The 19273-nt window shown below is 40.9% G+C and overlaps 1 protein-coding gene across 1 annotated transcript in view; it reads left to right on the plus strand.

Annotated features, from left to right (window-relative positions):
* Nucleotides 1–18899, plus strand: part of LOC136629104 (zinc finger protein 585A-like) — a 65593-nt gene extending 46694 nt beyond the window's left edge. The window contains exons 9-10 of the mRNA XM_066605239.1: nt 2319–2421; nt 16009–18899. Of these exons, the coding sequence (XP_066461336.1) occupies nt 2319–2421; nt 16009–18101 (2196 nt within the window). The 3' untranslated portion in view covers nt 18102–18899. The remainder of the gene's footprint in view (nt 1–2318; nt 2422–16008) is intronic.
* The last annotated feature ends 374 nt before the right edge of the window (nt 18900–19273 follow it).

Genomic DNA, 19273 nt, shown 5'->3' on the forward strand with positions numbered 1-19273 from the left:
AGCTGAATACAAGCTCAATGTTACAGGAACACTGGCTACACTATCCAGACATGGCAGAAAGAGTCGCCCCAGATACTGGAGGAGGCAGTTGGTAAAAACCCTTGAGTGGCTGCAAAAGACCTGCAGCAAGATCTAGTGGCAGCAGCTCTGGGGTTCCCTTTTATATAGTAAGATATATACTATAAACTGAAGGTCTTCATACCTGAACTCCAACACGTCCATCTCTACTCACCCAAAAGCACGACGCCTTTAATGAGAGCCTACAAGAAAATAGTGAGTATAGCAATACTAAATGCATTGGGCTTTTAATTACAAAAAGTTGTAATTTTGCAATTTAGGCAAAAAAAGACACATGTCCATCCAGTTGGGTATATTACCCCCCCCATCCCCAGCTCCCAATGAGTTATAATCCAATCTTCCTCATTTTAGGGCAACAAATTCCTTCCCGACAATCTGAATAATTCCTGAATCACCAACCCTTCTGAAGTAATCAGTGATACAACAAGTAATATTATTACACTCCAGGTTCCTCTTGTACTCTTTTATTGGGTTCTTCATCACCACGTCCTCCGGCAGAGAGCTCCATAGTCTCACTGCGCTTACACTAAAGAAGCCCCTTCTATCTTGTGCAGAAACCTTTCCTCTAGACGAAGAGGGCGCCCCCTTGTTACAGCCCTGGGTATAAATAGATGATGGGATGGATCTCTGAATTGTCCCCTGATGTATCTATACATAGCTATTAGAGCGTCCCCTAGTTACAGTCCTGGGTATAACTAGATAAAGGGAGAGATCTCTGTATTGTCCCCTGATATATTTATACATTGTTATCAGGTCGCTCCTCAGCCGTTTTTTTGTTTAATCTAAATAATCCTCTCAGGGTATTGTAGTCCTCCGATTTCAATTATTAATTTATTTGCCTACCTTTTAACCGCTCAAGCTCTGATATGTCCTTCTTGAGTACCGATGCCCAAAACTGTCCACAATATTCAATGTGTGCTCTGACCAGAGACTTGTAAAGAGGAAGAACAATGTTCTTGTCATGTGCCCCTAGATTTCTTTTGATGCCCCCAATGATTCTATTTGCCTTGGCAGCAGCTGTCTGACATTGGTTGCTCCAATTAAGTTTTCAGTAAACTACAATCCCCAAGTCCTTCTCCATCTCAGTGTTAACCAGTGGTTTCCCATTTAGTCTGTAATGGTGACATATATGGTCTCTGTACATTCAGATAATCATAACCGTTACACCTGTGAGTCTTAAAGGGGTTGTCCCGCGGCAGCAAGTGGGTCTATACACTTCTGTATGGCCATAATAATGCACTTTGTAATATACATTGTGCATTAATTATGAGCCATTCAGAAGTTATAAAAAGTTTTATACTTACCTGCTCCGTTGCTGGCGTCCTCGTCTCCATGGTGCCGACTAATTTTCGCCCTCCGATGGCCAAAGTAGCCGCGCTTGCGCAGTCCGGGTCTTCTGCAGTCTTCTATGGAGCCGCTCGTGCAGAATGCAGGCTCCGTGTAGCTCCGCCCCGTCACGTGCCGATTCCAGCCAATCAGGAGGCTGGAATCGGCAATGGACCGCACAGAAGAGCTGCGGTCCACGGAGACAGAGGATCCCGGCGGCCATCTTCAGCGGTAAGTATTGAAGTCACCGGAGCGCGGGGATTAAGGTAAGCGCTCCGGTAAGCTTTCTTTACCTCCCTGCATCGGGGTTGTCTCGCGCCGACCGGGGGGGGGGTTGAAAAAAAAAAAAACCCGTTTCGGCGCGGGACAACCCCTTTAATTCTGAAAACAGGCATTTGTTATCCTGCGGTTACTTTGTTGTAAAGGGACAGCCGTTAAATAATGCAGTAGTGTGAAGCACATTATGATCATGTAGAATCAACCACAGCTACAAGATTATAGAATGAAAGGGCTTCTGTCACCGGGTTCATGAGGTTTGGCTTGGAGTTGAGCTCTGAGTCACGGAGGGGGCCGTGCTGGCTTTTTCCTGTCTGCAGCATACAGTGATGACTCTCTTCCTATGCACAGAAGGGGAGAGAGCTGTCAGTCTGCAGGATGTGGGAGGAAAAAGCCAGCATGACCCCCTCCGTGACTCAGAGCCTAGCTCCAAGCCAAACCTCATGAACCTGCTGACAGAATCCCTTTAAGAAGCTATTGTAGCATAAAAAGTGCACCCACTCTGACATGACTCTGATAACTACTCCTGTCAGGTTATTTTTGGTCATCATGATGATTAATGATCTTTTCTGATCATGTAAAACCTTCCACACGACTTCTCCAACCGTCTGCTGACTTTTACAATATTTGTCTCACAGCTTTTGTATCAGGATGAAGATCTGACCAATATTAATACTACAGAGACAAGTGTGAGGGGCGATCAGCGGTGTAAAGAGGAGATTCCTACAGGTAACCGCCCAGGTGAGTAGTAACCACTAAATACAGCAGAGAAGAGTCACAGATTCTCCTCGGTCAGCGGCTGCAGATAGTTATGTAGATTTATAAGCTCTGGGATCTGTCAGTTTCCGCTCTATATTCCCCCATTCAGCCGGAGTGCAAAATAAATATGGATGACCTGTGATACCGTTATAGGTGATAACACAGGATGGGCATTAAATGCACGGACATGAAAAACACCTATGTGAGCGGGAACTACTATTCATTATATGGTATCTATACTGATGAGGGAGAAATGGTTTTGCAGTTCTGGGACTGAGGGTCCTTTTACACTGACCAACTCTGATCTGATGTAACCAGCGCAGATCGGTAGGCAGGTCAATCACTGCTGGTTTACTTTTTGTTTTACACGGGACAAGAATCGCTGCTATGGGAACAAATGATCTTTAGTATGATGGCTGATGTATATAGACCGGCTGGTCATGTCCTCGGTAATATGGAGGGAGGTAAAGCTGAAAATCATTGATTAGCTGATAATTGAACGTTCACTAGTATGTCCGCTCAGGGATGTCTGAGGTAGATTCTCCTCAGTATATACACATAGAGGTGAGGTAAATTCTTCTCCGTATATACACATAGAGGTGAGGTAGATTCTCCTCAGTATATACACATAGAGGCGAAGTAGATTCTCCTCAGTGTATATACACATAGAGGTGAGGTAGATTCTCCTCAGTATATACACATAAAGGCGAGGTAGATTCTCCTCAGTATATACACATAAAGGCGAGGTAGATTCTCCTCAGTATATACACATTGAGGTGAGGTAGATTCTCCTCAGTATAAACACATAAAGGTAAGGTAGATTCTCCTCAGTATATACACCTAGAGGCAAGGTAGATTCCCCTCAGTATATACACATAGAGTTGAGGTAGATTCTCCTCAGTATATACACATAGAAGAGAGGTGAATTCTCCTCAGTATATACACCTAGAGGTGAGGTAGATTTTCCTCAGTATATACACATAGAGGTGAGGTAGATTTTCCTCAGTATATACACATAGAGGTGAGGTAGATTTTCCTCAGTATATACACCTAGAGGCGAGGTAGATTCTCCTAAGTATATACACATAGAGGTGAGGTAGATTCTCCTCAGTATATACACATAGAGGTAAGGTAGATTCCCCTCAGTATATACACATAGAGGTCAGTTAGATTGCCCTCAGTATATACACATAGAGGTGAGGTAGATTCTCCTCAGTATATACACATAGAGGTGAAGTAGATTTTCCTTGGTATATACGCATAGAGGTGAGGTAGATACTGCTCAGTATATACACATAGAGGTAAGGTAGATTCTCGTCAGTATATATACACAGAAGAGAGGTGAATTCTCCTCAGTATATACACATAGAGGTGAGGTAGATTTTCCTTGGTATATACGCATAGAGGTGAGGTAGATACTGCTCAGTATATACACATAGAGGTAAGGTAGATTCTCGTCAGTATATATACACAGAAGAGAGGTGAATTCTCCTCCGTGTATATACACATAGAAGGGTGGTAGATTCTCCTCAGTATATACACATAGAAGAGAGGTGAATTCTCCTCAGTATATAAACATAGAGGTGAGGTAGATTCTCCCCAGTATATACACATAGAGGTTAGGTAGATTCTCCTCAGTATATACACATAGCGGTGAGGTAGATTCTCCTCAGTATATACACATAGAGGCGAAGTAGATTCTCCTCTGTATACACATCGAGGTGAGATATATTCTCCTCAGTATATACACATAGAGTTGAGGTAGATTCTCCTCACTATACACATAGAGGTGAGGTAGATACTGCTCAGTATATACACAAAGAGGTAAGGTAGATTCCCCTCAGTATATACACATAGAGGTGAGGTAGAATCTCCACGGTATATACACATAGAGGTAAGGTAGATTCTCCTCAGTGTATATACACATAGAGGTAAGGTAGATTCTCCTCAGTATATACACATAGAAGAGAGATAAATTCTGCTCCGTATATACACATAGAGGTAAGGTAGATTCTCGTCAGTATATATACACAGAAGAGAGGTGAATTCTCCTCAGTGTATATACACATAGAAGGGTGGTAGATTCTCCTCAGTATATACACATAGAAGAGAGGTGAATTCTCCTCAGTATATAAACAGAGAGGTGAGGTAGATTCTCCTCAGTATATACACATAGAGGTGAGGTAGATTTTCCTTGGTATATACGCATAGAGGTGAGGTAGATACTGCTCAGTATATACACATAGAGGTAAGGTAGATTCTCGTCAGTATATATACACAGAAGAGAGGTGAATTCTCCTCAGTGTATATACACATAGAAGGGTGGTAGATTCTCCTCAGTATATACACATAGAAGAGAGGTGAATTCTCCTCAGTATATAAACATAGAGGTGAGGTAGATTCTCCCCAGTATATACACATAGAGGTTAGGTAGATTCTCCTCAGTATATACACATAGAAGTCAGGTAAATTCTCCTCAGTATATACACATAGCGGTGAGGTAGATTCTCGTCAGTATATACACATAGAGGCGACGTAGATTCCCCTCAGTATCTACACATAGAGGCGAAGTAGATTCTCCTCTGTATACACATCGAGGTGAGGTATATTCTCCTCAGTATATACACATAGAGTTGAGGTAGATTCTCCTCAGTATATACACATAGAGGTGAGGTAGATACTGCTCAGTATATACACAAAGAGGTAAGGTAGATTCCCCTCAGTATATACACATAGAGGTGAGGTAGAATCTCCACGGTATATACACATAGAGGTAAGGTAGATTCTCCTCAGTATATACACATAGAAGAGAGATGAATTCTCCTCCGTATATACACATAGAGGTGAGGTAGATTCTCCTCAGTATATACACATAGAGGTGAGGTAGATTCTCCTGAGTATATACACATAGAGGTGAGGTAGATTCTCCTCAGTATATGCACATAGAGGTGAGGTAGATTCTCCTCAGTATATACACATAGAGGTGAGGTAGATTCTCCTGAGTATATACACATAGAGGTGAGGTAGATTCTCCTCAGTATATGCACATAGAGGTGAGGTAGATTCTCCTCAGTATATACACATAGAGGTGAGGTAGATTCTCCTCAGTATATACACATAGAGGTGAGGTAGATTCTCCTCAGTATATACACATAGAGGTAAGGTAGATTCTCGTCAGTATATATACACAGAAGAGAGGTGAATTCTCCTCCGTGTATATACACATAGAAGGGTGGTAGATTCTCCTCAGTATATACACATAGAAGAGAGGTGAATTCTCCTCAGTATATAAACATAGAGGTGAGGTAGATTCTCCCCAGTATATACACATAGAGGTTAGGTAGATTCTCCTCAGTATATACACATAGCGGTGAGGTAGATTCTCCTCAGTATATACACATAGAGGCGAAGTAGATTCTCCTCTGTATACACATCGAGGTGAGGTATATTCTCCTCAGTATATACACATAGAGTTGAGGTAGATTCTCCTCACTATACACATAGAGGTGAGGTAGATACTGCTCAGTATATACACAAAGAGGTAAGGTAGATTCCCCTCAGTATATACACATAGAGGTGAGGTAGAATCTCCACGGTATATACACATAGAGGTAAGGTAGATTCTCCTCAGTGTATATACACATAGAGGTAAGGTAGATTCTCCTCAGTATATACACATAGAAGAGAGATAAATTCTGCTCCGTACATACACATAGAGGTAAGGTAGATTCTCGTCAGTATATATACACAGAAGAGAGGTGAATTCTCCTCAGTGTATATACACATAGAAGGGTGGTAGATTCTCCTCAGTATATACACATAGAAGAGAGGTGAATTCTCCTCAGTATATAAACAGAGAGGTGAGGTAGATTCTCCTCAGTATATACACATAGAGGTGAGGTAGATTTTCCTTGGTATATACGCATAGAGGTGAGGTAGATACTGCTCAGTATATACACATAGAGGTAAGGTAGATTCTCGTCAGTATATATACACAGAAGAGAGGTGAATTCTCCTCAGTGTATATACACATAGAAGGGTGGTAGATTCTCCTCAGTATATACACATAGAAGAGAGGTGAATTCTCCTCAGTATATAAACATAGAGGTGAGGTAGATTCTCCCCAGTATATACACATAGAGGTTAGGTAGATTCTCCTCAGTATATAGACATAGAAGTCAGGTAAATTCTCCTCAGTATATACACATAGCGGTGAGGTAGATTCTCGTCAGTATATACACATAGAGGCGACGTAGATTCCCCTCAGTATCTACACATAGAGGCGAAGTAGATTCTCCTCTGTATACACATCGAGGTGAGGTATATTCTCCTCAGTATATACACATAGAGTTGAGGTAGATTCTCCTCAGTATATACACATAGAGGTGAGGTAGATACTGCTCAGTATATACACAAAGAGGTAAGGTAGATTCCCCTCAGTATATACACATAGAGGTGAGGTAGAATCTCCACGGTATATACACATAGAGGTAAGGTAGATTCTCCTCAGTATATACACATAGAAGAGAGATGAATTCTCCTCCGTATATACACATAGAGGTGAGGTAGATTCTCCTCAGTATATACACATAGAGGTGAGGTAGATTCTCCTGAGTATATACACATAGAGGTGAGGTAGATTCTCCTCAGTATATGCACATAGAGGTGAGGTAGATTCTCCTCAGTATATACACATAGAGGTGAGGTAGATTCTCCTCAGTATATACACATAGAGGTGAGGTAGATTCTCCTCAGTATATACACATAGAGGTAAGGTAGATTCTCGTCAGTATATATACACAGAAGAGAGGTGAATTCTCCTCCGTGTATATACACATAGAAGGGTGGTAGATTCTCCTCAGTATATACACATAGAAGAGAGGTGAATTCTCCTCAGTATATAAACATAGAGGTGAGGTAGATTCTCCCCAGTATATACACATAGAGGTTAGGTAGATTCTCCTCAGTATATACACATAGCGGTGAGGTAGATTCTCCTCAGTATATACACATAGAGGCGAAGTAGATTCTCCTCTGTATACACATCGAGGTGAGGTATATTCTCCTCAGTATATACACATAGAGTTGAGGTAGATTCTCCTCACTATACACATAGAGGTGAGGTAGATACTGCTCAGTATATACACAAAGAGGTAAGGTAGATTCCCCTCAGTATATACACATAGAGGTGAGGTAGAATCTCCACGGTATATACACATAGAGGTAAGGTAGATTCTCCTCAGTGTATATACACATAGAGGTAAGGTAGATTCTCCTCAGTATATACACATAGAAGAGAGATAAATTCTGCTCCGTATATACACATAGAGGTAAGGTAGATTCTCGTCAGTATATATACACAGAAGAGAGGTGAATTCTCCTCAGTGTATATACACATAGAAGGGTGGTAGATTCTCCTCAGTATATACACATAGAAGAGAGGTGAATTCTCCTCAGTATATAAACAGAGAGGTGAGGTAGATTCTCCTCAGTATATACACATAGAGGTGAGGTAGATTTTCCTTGGTATATACGCATAGAGGTGAGGTAGATACTGCTCAGTATATACACATAGAGGTAAGGTAGATTCTCGTCAGTATATATACACAGAAGAGAGGTGAATTCTCCTCAGTGTATATACACATAGAAGGGTGGTAGATTCTCCTCAGTATATACACATAGAAGAGAGGTGAATTCTCCTCAGTATATAAACATAGAGGTGAGGTAGATTCTCCCCAGTATATACACATAGAGGTTAGGTAGATTCTCCTCAGTATATACACATAGAAGTCAGGTAAATTCTCCTCAGTATATACACATAGAGGCGACGTAGATTCCCCTCAGTATCTACACATAGAGGCGAAGTAGATTCTCCTCTGTATACACATCGAGGTGAGGTATATTCTCCTCAGTATATACACATAGAGTTGAGGTAGATTCTCCTCAGTATATACACATAGAGGTGAGGTAGATACTGCTCAGTATATACACAAAGAGGTAAGGTAGATTCCCCTCAGTATATACACATAGAGGTGAGGTAGAATCTCCACGGTATATACACATAGAGGTAAGGTAGATTCTCCTCAGTATATACACATAGAAGAGAGATAAATTCTGCTCCGTATATACACATAGAGGTAAGGTAGATTCTCGTCAGTATATATACACAGAAGAGAGGTGAATTCTCCTCAGTGTATATACACATAGAAGGGTGGTAGATTCTCCTCAGTATATACACATAGAAGAGAGGTGAATTCTCCTCAGTATATAAACAGAGAGGTGAGGTAGATTTTCCTTGGTATATACGCATAGAGGTGAGGTAGATACTGCTCAGTATATACACATAGAGGTAAGGTAGATTCTCGTCAGTATATATACACAGAAGAGAGGTGAATTCTCCTCAGTGTATATACACATAGAAGGGTGGTAGATTCTCCTCAGTATATACACATAGAAGAGAGGTGAATTCTCCTCAGTATATAAACATAGAGGTGAGGTAGATTCTCCCCAGTATATACACATAGAGGTTAGGTAGATTCTCCTCAGTATATACACATAGAAGTCAGGTAAATTCTCCTCAGTATATACACATAGCGGTGAGGTAGATTCTCGTCAGTATATACACATAGAGGCGACGTAGATTCCCCTCAGTATCTACACATAGAGGCGAAGTAGATTCTCCTCTGTATACACATCGAGGTGAGGTATATTCTCCTCAGTATATACACATAGAGGTGAGGTAGATTCTCCTCAGTATATACACATAGAGGTGAGGTAGATACTGCTCAGTATATACACAAAGAGGTAAGGTAGATTCCCCTCAGTATATACACATAGAGGTGAGGTAGAATCTCCACGGTATATACACATAGAGGTAAGGTAGATTCTCCTCAGTATATACACATAGAAGAGAGATGAATTCTCCTCCGTATATACACATAGAGGTGAGGTAGATTCTCCTCAGTATATACACATAGAGGTGAGGTAGATTCTCCTGAGTATATACACATAGAGGTGAGGTAGATTCTCCTCAGTATATGCACATAGAGGTGAGGTAGATTCTCCTCAGTATATACACATAGAGGTGAGGTAGATTCTCCTCAGTATATACACATAGAGGTGAGGTAGATTCTCCTCAGTATATACACATAGAGGTAAGGTAGATTCTCGTCAGTATATATACACAGAAGAGAGGTGAATTCTCCTCCGTGTATATACACATAGAAGGGTGGTAGATTCTCCTCAGTATATACACATAGAAGAGAGGTGAATTCTCCTCAGTATATAAACATAGAGGTGAGGTAGATTCTCCCCAGTATATACACATAGAGGTTAGGTAGATTCTCCTCAGTATATACACATAGCGGTGAGGTAGATTCTCCTCAGTATATACACATAGAGGCGAAGTAGATTCTCCTCTGTATACACATCGAGGTGAGGTATATTCTCCTCAGTATATACACATAGAGTTAAGGTAGATTCTGCTCACTATATACACATAGAGGTGAGGTAGATTCTCCTTGGTATATACGCATAGAGGTGAGGTAGATACTGCTCAGTATATACACATAGAGGTGAGGTAGATTCTCCTCAGTATATACACATAGAGGGGAGGTAGATTTTCCTTGGTATATACGCATAGAGGTGATGTAGACACTGCTCAGTATATACACATAGAGGTAAGGTATATTCACCTCAGTATATACACATAGAGGTGAGGTAGATTCTCCTCTGTATCTACACATAGAGGCAAAGGTAGATTCTCCTCAGTATATACGCATAGAGGTGAGGTAGATACTGCTCAGTATGTACACAAAGAGGTAAGCTAGATTCCCCTCCGTAAATACACATAGAGGTGAGGTAAAATCTCATCCGTATATACACATAGAGGTAAGGTAGATTCTCCTCAGTATATACACATAGAGGTAAGGTAGATTCTCCTCAGTATATACACATAGAGGTGAGGTAGATTCTCCTTAGTTTATACACAAAGAGGTGTGGTAGATTTTCCTTAGTATATACGTATAGAACGGAGGTAGATTCCCCTCAGTATATACACATAGAGGTGAGGTAGATTCTCATCAGTATATACACATACAGGTAAGGTAGATTCTCCTCAGTATATACACATAGAAGAGAGGTGAATTCTCCTCAGTATACACACATAGAGGTGAGGTAGATGCTCCTCAGTATATACACATAGAGGTGAGGTAGATTCTCCTCAGTATATACACATAGAGGTGAGGTAGATTTTCCTTGGTATATACGCATAGAGGTGAGGTAGACACTGCTCAGTATATACACATAGAGGTAAGGTAGATTCTCGTCAGTATATATACACAGAAGAGAGGTGAATTCTCCTCAGTGTATATACACATAGAAGGGTGGTAGATTCTCCTCAGTATATACACATAGAAGAGAGGTGAATTCTCCTCAGTATATAAACATAGAGGTGAGGTAGATTCTCCCCAGTATATACACATAGAGGTTAGGTAGATTCTCCTTAGTATATACACATATAGATGAGGTAGATTCTCCTCAGTATATACACATAGAGGCAAAGTAAATACTCCTCAGTATATACACATAGAGGTAAGGTAGATTCTCCTCAGTTTATACACATAGAAGAGAGGTGAATTCTTCTAAGTATATACACATAGAAGTGAGGTAGATTCTCCTCAGTTAATACATATAGAGGTGAGGTAGATTCTCCTCAGTATATACACATAGAGGTAAGGTAGATTCTCCTCAGTATAAACACATAGAACAGAGGTGAATTCTCCTCAGTATATACACAAAGAAGTGAGGTACATTCTCATCAGTATATACACATAGAGGTGAGGTAGATTCTCCTCAGTATCTACACATAGAGGTAAGGTATATTCACCTCAGTATATACACATAGAGGTGAGGTAGATTCTCCTCAGTATATACACATAAAAGAGAGGTGAATTCTCCTCAGTATATACACATAGAGGTGAGGTAGATTCTATTCAGTATATACACATAGAGGTGAGGTAGATTGTCCTCAGTATATTAACAAAGAGGTGAGGTAGGTTCTCCTCAGTATCTACACATAGAGGTGAGGTAGATTTTCCTCAGTTTATACACATAGAGGTATGGTGGATTCTCTTCAATATATATACATAGAGGTGAGGTACATTGTCCTCAGTATATTAACAAAGAGGTGAGGTAGATTCTCCTCAGTATATACACATAGAGATGGGTAGATTCTCCTCAGTGTAAACACATAGAGGTGAGGTAGATTCTCCTCAGTTTATACACATAGAGGCGAGTTAAATACTCCTCTGTATCTACACATAGAGGCGAGGTAGATTCTCCTCAGTATATACGCATAGAGGTGAGGTAGATTCTCCTTAGTATATACGCTTAGAGGTGAGGTAGATACCGCTCAGTATATACACATAGAGGTGAGGTGGATTCTCCTCAGTATATGCACATAGAGGTGAGGTAGATTCTCCTCAGTATATACACATAGAGGTATGGTAGATTCTCCTCAGTATATACACATAGAGGTGAGGTAGATTCTCCTTAGTTTATACACAAAGACGTGGGGTAGATTCTCCTTAGTATATACGTATAGAACGGAGGTAGATTCCCCTCAGTATATACACATAGAGGTGAGGTAGATTATTTTCAGTATATACACATACAGGTAAGGTAGATTCTCCTCAGTATATACACATAGAGGTGAGGTAGATGCTCCTCAGTATATACACATAGAGGTGAGTTAGATTCTTCTCAGTGTATACACATAGAGGCGATGTAGATTGTCCTTAGTATCTACACATAGAGGTGAGGTAGATTCTCCTCAGTATAAACACATAGAGGGGAGGTAGATTCTCCTCAGTATATACACATAGAGGTGAGGTAGATACTGCTCAGTATATACACATAGAGGTGAGGTAGATTCTCCTCAGTATATACACATAGAGGTGAGGTAGAATCTCCACGGTATATACACATAGAGGTAAGGTAGATTCTCCTCAGTGTATATACACATAGAGGTAAGGTAGATTCTCCTGTGTATATACACATAGAAGAGAGATGAATTCTCCTCCGTATATACACACATAGAGGTGAGGTAGATTCTCCTCAGTATATACACATAGAGGTGAGGTAGATTCTCCTCAGTATATACACATAGAGGTGAGGTAGATTCTCCTGAGTATATACACATAGAGGTGAGGTAGATTCTCCTCAGTATATGCACATAGAGGCGAGGTAGATTCTCCTCAGTATATACACATAGAGGTGAGGTAGATTCTCCTCAGTATATACACATAGAGGTGAGGTAGATTTTCCTCTGTATATACACATAGAGGTGAGGTAGATTTTCCTTGGTATATACGCATAAAGGTGAGGTAGATACTGCTCAGTATATACACATAGAGGTAAGGTAGATTTTCCTCAGTATATATACACAGAAGAGAGGTGAATTCTCCTCAGTGTATATACACATAGAAGGGTGGTAGATTCTCCTCAGTATATACACATAGAAGAGAGGTGAATTCTCCTCAGTATATAAACAGAGAGGTGAGGTAGATTCTCCTCAGTATATACACATAGAGGTGAGGTAGATTCTCCTTGGTATATACGCATAGAGGTGAGGTAGATACTGCTCAGTATATACACATAGAGGTAAGGTAGATTTTCCTCAGTATATATACACAGAAGAGAGGTGAATTCTCCTCAGTGTATATACACATAGAAGGGTGGTAGATTCTCCTCAGTATATACACATAGAAGAGAGGTGAATTCTCCTCAGTATATAAACAGAGAGGTGAGGTAGATTCTCCTCAGTATATACACATAGAGGTGAGGTAGATTCTCCTCAGTATATACACATAGAGGTGAGGTAGATTCTCCTCATTATATACACATAGAGGTGAGGTAGATTTTCCTTGGTATATACGCATAGAGGTGAGGTAGACACTGCTCAGTATATACACATAGAGGTAAGGTAGATTCTCCTCAGTATATACACATAGAAGAGAGGTGAATTCCCCTCAGTATATACACATAGAATAGAGGTGAATTCTCCTCTGTATATACACATAGAGGTGAGGTAGATTCTCCTCAGTATATACACATAGATCTGAGGTAGATTCTCCTCAGCATATACACATAGAGGTGAGGTAGATTCTCCTCTGTATATACACATAGAGGTGAGGTAGATTCCCCTCAGTATATACACATATAGGTGAGGTAGATTCTCCTCAGTATATACACATAGATCTGAGGTAGATTCTCCTCAGCATATACACATAGTGGTGAGGTAGATTCTCCTCTGTATATACACATAGAGGTGAGGTAGATTCTCCTCTGTATATACACATAGAGGTGAGGTAGATTCCCCTCAGTATATACACATAGAGGTGAGGTAGATTCTCCTCAGTATATACACATAGAGGTGAGGTGGATTCTCCTCTGTATATACAGATAGAGGTGAGGTAGATTCTCCTCTGTATATACACATAGAGGTGAGGTAGATTCCCCTCAGTATATACACATATAGGTGAGGTAGATTCTCCTCAGTATATACACATAGATCTGAGGTAGATTCTCCTCTTTATATACACATAGAGGTGAGGTAGATTCTCCTCAGTATATACACATAGAGGTAAGGTAGATTCTCCTCAGTATATACACATAGAAGAGATGTGAATTCTCCTCAGTATATACACATAGAGGGTAGATAGATTCTCCTCAGTATATACACATAGAGGTGAGGTAGATTCTCCTCTGTATATACACATAGAGGTGAGGTAGATTCCCCTCAGTATATACACATATAGGTGAGGTAGATTCTCCTCAGTATATACACATAGATCTGAGGTAGATTCTCCTCTTTATATACACATAGAGGTGAGGTAGATTCTCCTCAGTATATACACATAGAGGTAAGGTAGATTCTCCTCAGTATATACACATAGAAGAGATGTGAATTCTCCTCAGTATATACACATAGAGGGTAGATAGATTCTCCTCTGTATATACAGATAGAGGTGAGGTAGATTCTCCTCTGTATATACACATAGAGGTGAGGTAGATTCCCCTCAGTATATACACATATAGGTGAGGTAGATTCTCCTCAGTATATACACATAGATCTGAGGTAGATTCTCCTCTTTATATACACATAGAGGTGAGGTAGATTCTCCTCAGTATATACACATAGAGGTAAGGTAGATTCTCCTCAGTATATACACATAGAAGAGATGTGAATTCTCCTCAGTATATACACATAGAGGGTAGATAGATTCTCCTCAGTATATACACATAGAGGTGAGGTAGATTCTCCTCAGTATACAAATCTTTTCCCTAGGCTTTATTGGTTCTGAGAAAAGCATTTTCTCATGTATCGTGGACTTTCAGTTTTTTGCACTTACAGTGTGATTGAATATTGAAGCTGCAGACAGAAGGAAGTAATCAGTTCCGCCCACTCTCCCCATGAGGCTGCTGCATCCACTGGTGATCTTCTCAGTGCCCCACCAACTATGTTATAGTGCCCCCTGCTGTGGCCTCAGTTAGTAATGTGCCTCCCTCTGATGCTCTAATCATTGGTGTAACTAGAGTTATATGGGACCAAGATCAAACTGTAAACACTAGAAGATTGCATTCCTTATCATTCATGTCCATCTCCAAGCAGCTCCATCATCCTACCATATTCACCAAATAGTCCCTACAATCCTCCAAGGTTCTGAAAATAGTCCCCATCATCTCTCTCATAGGCTCACAGTGTGACCTCACATCTTTCCCTTGGCGTGGTCACTCAGACTACTGTGAACGCTGGAGGCGGGGAGTGAGGTCACTCTTTCAGCCTGTGAGAGAGAGCTGGACACAGCAGTAAGACTGTCAGCAGTAGTAGTGGCCGAAGCCATCCGACCTTATGTTGTGGGGCAAACTAAGTGGCCGTAAAAATTTTCAGGGGGCCCGTCATGCCCTTGTCTGACATGACCGCATATTGAATTATATGTACTAAGCTGTTTTATAGATGATCAGTTCTACATTTGCTGTACGCCGTGTGTTACTGACATCCGGCTTCATGGGAGATTTTATATGAGTTCTTTATGGAAAAACATAAGCTAATCTTGGGGCAGAAATGGCCGAACTCCGTCTGTATGGAATATACTATTCCTGTATCTTGTGCTTGAGATCTACCGGGGACCGAAACCGAGGCTTTGTGGAGGACACTGCTGCAAGTTACTTTTCATTACCCTTTTTCTGACCCCTGGGACCCCCATGTTATTGATGAAAAGCAGAATTAGTTACTTGTAAGTCTTGATTCACATCTGTAGTTTTTGGTGATGTTTTCTGCACTGACAATCACTTGGTCTTTAAGTGAGCTGCAAACCAAGCAACTTCTATGAGTGAATGATTCTCACTCACTCTGTCAGTACCCGTGTCAGCACCCATATAAAAGCACCCTTAGATGATGATTACATTTTGAACATGACTTGTTATTTGTATTGAAATGTTATAAAATATCAGCATAATTTATAAAGGTTTATAGTAATAAAGAATAATCAGCGTTATTCTTGGCAGATGACGGTACCGGGAGCTCAGAGGGATGTCTGATATCTGCAGATGGTAAAGCAGAGGATTACGGTATTACACAAGATACATATGAAGAACCTGCCATTGTCCCAGATATCTCCTCAGCCCTTCACAGCAAGGATACATCATCTGATGCTCTTATACAGGTCCCATCTTCTGATCCATCACAGGCCGAAAAGCAGGAAAAATTTCATAGTAGGGGAGAACATCAAAAAGCTCACACAAGAGAGAAGCTGTATTCATGTTCAGAATGTGGGAAATGTTTTGCATATAAATGTTATCTTGTTAGACATCAGAGAACTCACACAGGAGAGAAGCCATTTTCTTGTTCAGAATGTGGAAAATGTTTTGCAGGGATATCAGTCTTTGTTAAACATCAGAGAACTCACACAGGAGAGAAGCCATTTTCTTGTTCAGAATGTGGGAAATGTTTTGCAGAGAAATCAGACCTTCTTGCACATCAGAGAATTCACACAGGAGAGAAGCCGTTTTCTTGCTCAGAATGTGGGAAATGTTTTGCAAGGAAATCAAGCCTTGTTAGACATCAGAGAATTCACACAGGAGAGAAGCCATTTTCTTGTTCAGAATGTGGGAAATGTTTTATTGCCAAATCACATTTACGGCAACATCAAAAATTTCACACAGGAGAGAAGCCATTTTCTTGTTCAGAATGTGGGAAATGTTTTACAAGTAAAGTAAGCCTTGTTAGACATCAGAGAATTCACACAGGAGAGAAGCCATTTTCTTGTTCAGAATGTGGGAAATGTTTTCCAAGTAAAGTAGGCCTTGTTAGACATCAGAGAATTCACACAGGAGAGAAGCCGTTTTCTTGTTCAGAATGTGGAAAAAGTTTTGCAAACAAATCAAACCTTGTTACACATCAGAAAATTCACACAGGAGAGAAGGCATTTTTTTGTTCACAATGTGGGAAATGTTTTACTCACAAAACTCATTTACTGCGACATCAAGAATTTCACACAGGAGTGAAGCCATTTTCTTGTTCACAATGTGGGAAATGTTTTAGATATAAATCAAACCTTGTTACACATCAGAGAAATCACACAGGAGAGAAGCTGGTTTCTTGTTCAGAATGTGGGAAATGTTTTACACAGAAAGCAAACCTAGTTCAGCATCAGAGAATACACACAGGAGAGAAGCTGTTTTCTTGTTCAGAATGTGGCAAATGTTTTGCATGGAAATCACAACTTGTTAAGCATCAGAGAACTCACACAGGAGGGAAGCCATTTTCTTGTTCACAATGTGGGAAATGTTTTAGATATAAATCAACCCTTGTTACACATCAGAGAAATCACACAGGAGAGAAGCTGGTTTCTTGTTCAGAATGTGGGAAATGTTTTACACAGAAAGCAAACCTAGTTCAGCATCAGAGAATACACACAGGAGAGAAGCTGTTTTCTTGTTCAGAATGTGGCAAATGTTTTGCATGGAAATCACAACTTGTTAATCATCAGAGAACTCACACAGGAGGGAAGCCGTTTTCTTGTTTAGAATGTGGGAAACGTTTTAGAAATAAAACATATCTTGTTAGACATCAGAGAATTCACACAGAAGAGAAGCCTTTTTCTTGTTCAGAATGTGGGACATGTTTCAGATATAAATCGCGTCTTGTTAGACATCAGAGAATTCACACAAGGGAGAAGCCGTTTTCTTGTTCAGAATGTGGGAAATGTTTTGCAGAGAAATCAGTGCTTGTTAAACATCAGAAAATTCACACAGGAGGGAAGCTGTTTTCTTGTTCAGAATGTGGGAAATGTTTTTCATGGAAACCAGACCTTGTTATACATCAGAGAAGTCACACAGGAGAGAAGCCGTTTTCTTGTTTAGAATGTGAGAAATGTTTTGCTGACGAAACACATTTACTTCGTCATCAAGAATTTCACACAGGCGAGAAGCCATTTTCTTGTTCAGAATGTGGGAAATGTTTTGCATGGAAATCACAACTTGTTAATCATCAGAGAACTCACACAGGAGAGAAGCCGTTTTCTTGTTCAGAATGTGGCAAATGTTTTACATGGAAATCAAACCTTGTTAATCATCAGAGAAGTCACGCAGGAAATTAGCCGTTTTCTTGTTCAGAATGTGAGAAATGTTTTGCTGACGAAACACATTTACTTCGACATCAAGAATTTCACACAGGCAAGAAGCCATTTTCTTGTTCAGAATGTGGGAAATGTTTTAGACATAAATCAGATCTTGTTAGACATCAGAGAATTCACGCCTGAGAGAAGCCATTTTTTTAAACCTGTTTTGTCAAACCATGCAAAAAAAGGTAAAAACTGAAATGACATGTCATACAGAAGTCAAGGGAAGCAATTTAGAGCAGTAAGTGATTAATTAGAAATATATGTAATTACCAATAAACATCTGTAATCCAGAAACAAATAGCATCCAGATAACCCACCTTTATATCACCCGTGTACATAGAATATTTCACACTGATACATATAACTGCGTCTCTAAACTTGTTCTAACTGTTTATAAAAGTTTACTTGCATAACTTACATGTTTGTATTTGGGCCGATCTTTCTTCTTCCTTTAGACCAGTGGTGGCGAACCTATGGCACACGTGCCAGAGGCGGCACGCAGAGCCCTCCCTGCTGGTACGCGTCACCATTGGCCGCTCACCACCTTAGTGAATGCCTGTAGGGGCCGCGGCTCCCCTGCTGACATTCACTCAGCGCTGCTATCTGTGCTGATCCCAATGCACACTGTGAGTCCGTGTTCAACCAGGATCCTCCTCCCCCGTCGTCTCCTACTTTGGTTCCGCAAGAGCAGGGGGAGAAGGCATCCAACAGAAGCACACTGCCTTCAGTGTCACCTGAGATCATGCAGGAGAGGAGCGGCGCTCCCACGAGGAGAAGGGGTAAGTATGTGGGGCAGGGGCGGGTATTCTGACTGCTGGGAGAATCAACGGCAGGGGGGAGAGACATTCTGACTGTTGGGAGAATCGCTGAGGGGGGGGATGGGAGACATTCTGACTGCTGGGAGAATTGCTGGGGGGGATGGGAGACATTGTGACTGCTGGGGGAATCGCTGGGGGGGGATGGGAGGCATTCTGACTGCTGGGGGGGTGGGAGACATTGTGACTGCTGGGAGAATCGACGGAAGGGGGGGAGGGGGAGACATTATGACTGTTGGGAGAATCGCTGAGGGGGGGGATGGGAGACATTCTGACTGCTGGGAGAATCGCTGAGGGGGGGGGGGGATGGGAGACATTCTGACTGCTGGGAGA

The sequence above is a fragment of the Eleutherodactylus coqui genome, chromosome 5 (assembly GCF_035609145.1).
Source record: "Eleutherodactylus coqui strain aEleCoq1 chromosome 5, aEleCoq1.hap1, whole genome shotgun sequence".
NCBI classification, from domain to species: domain Eukaryota; kingdom Metazoa; phylum Chordata; class Amphibia; order Anura; family Eleutherodactylidae; genus Eleutherodactylus; species Eleutherodactylus coqui.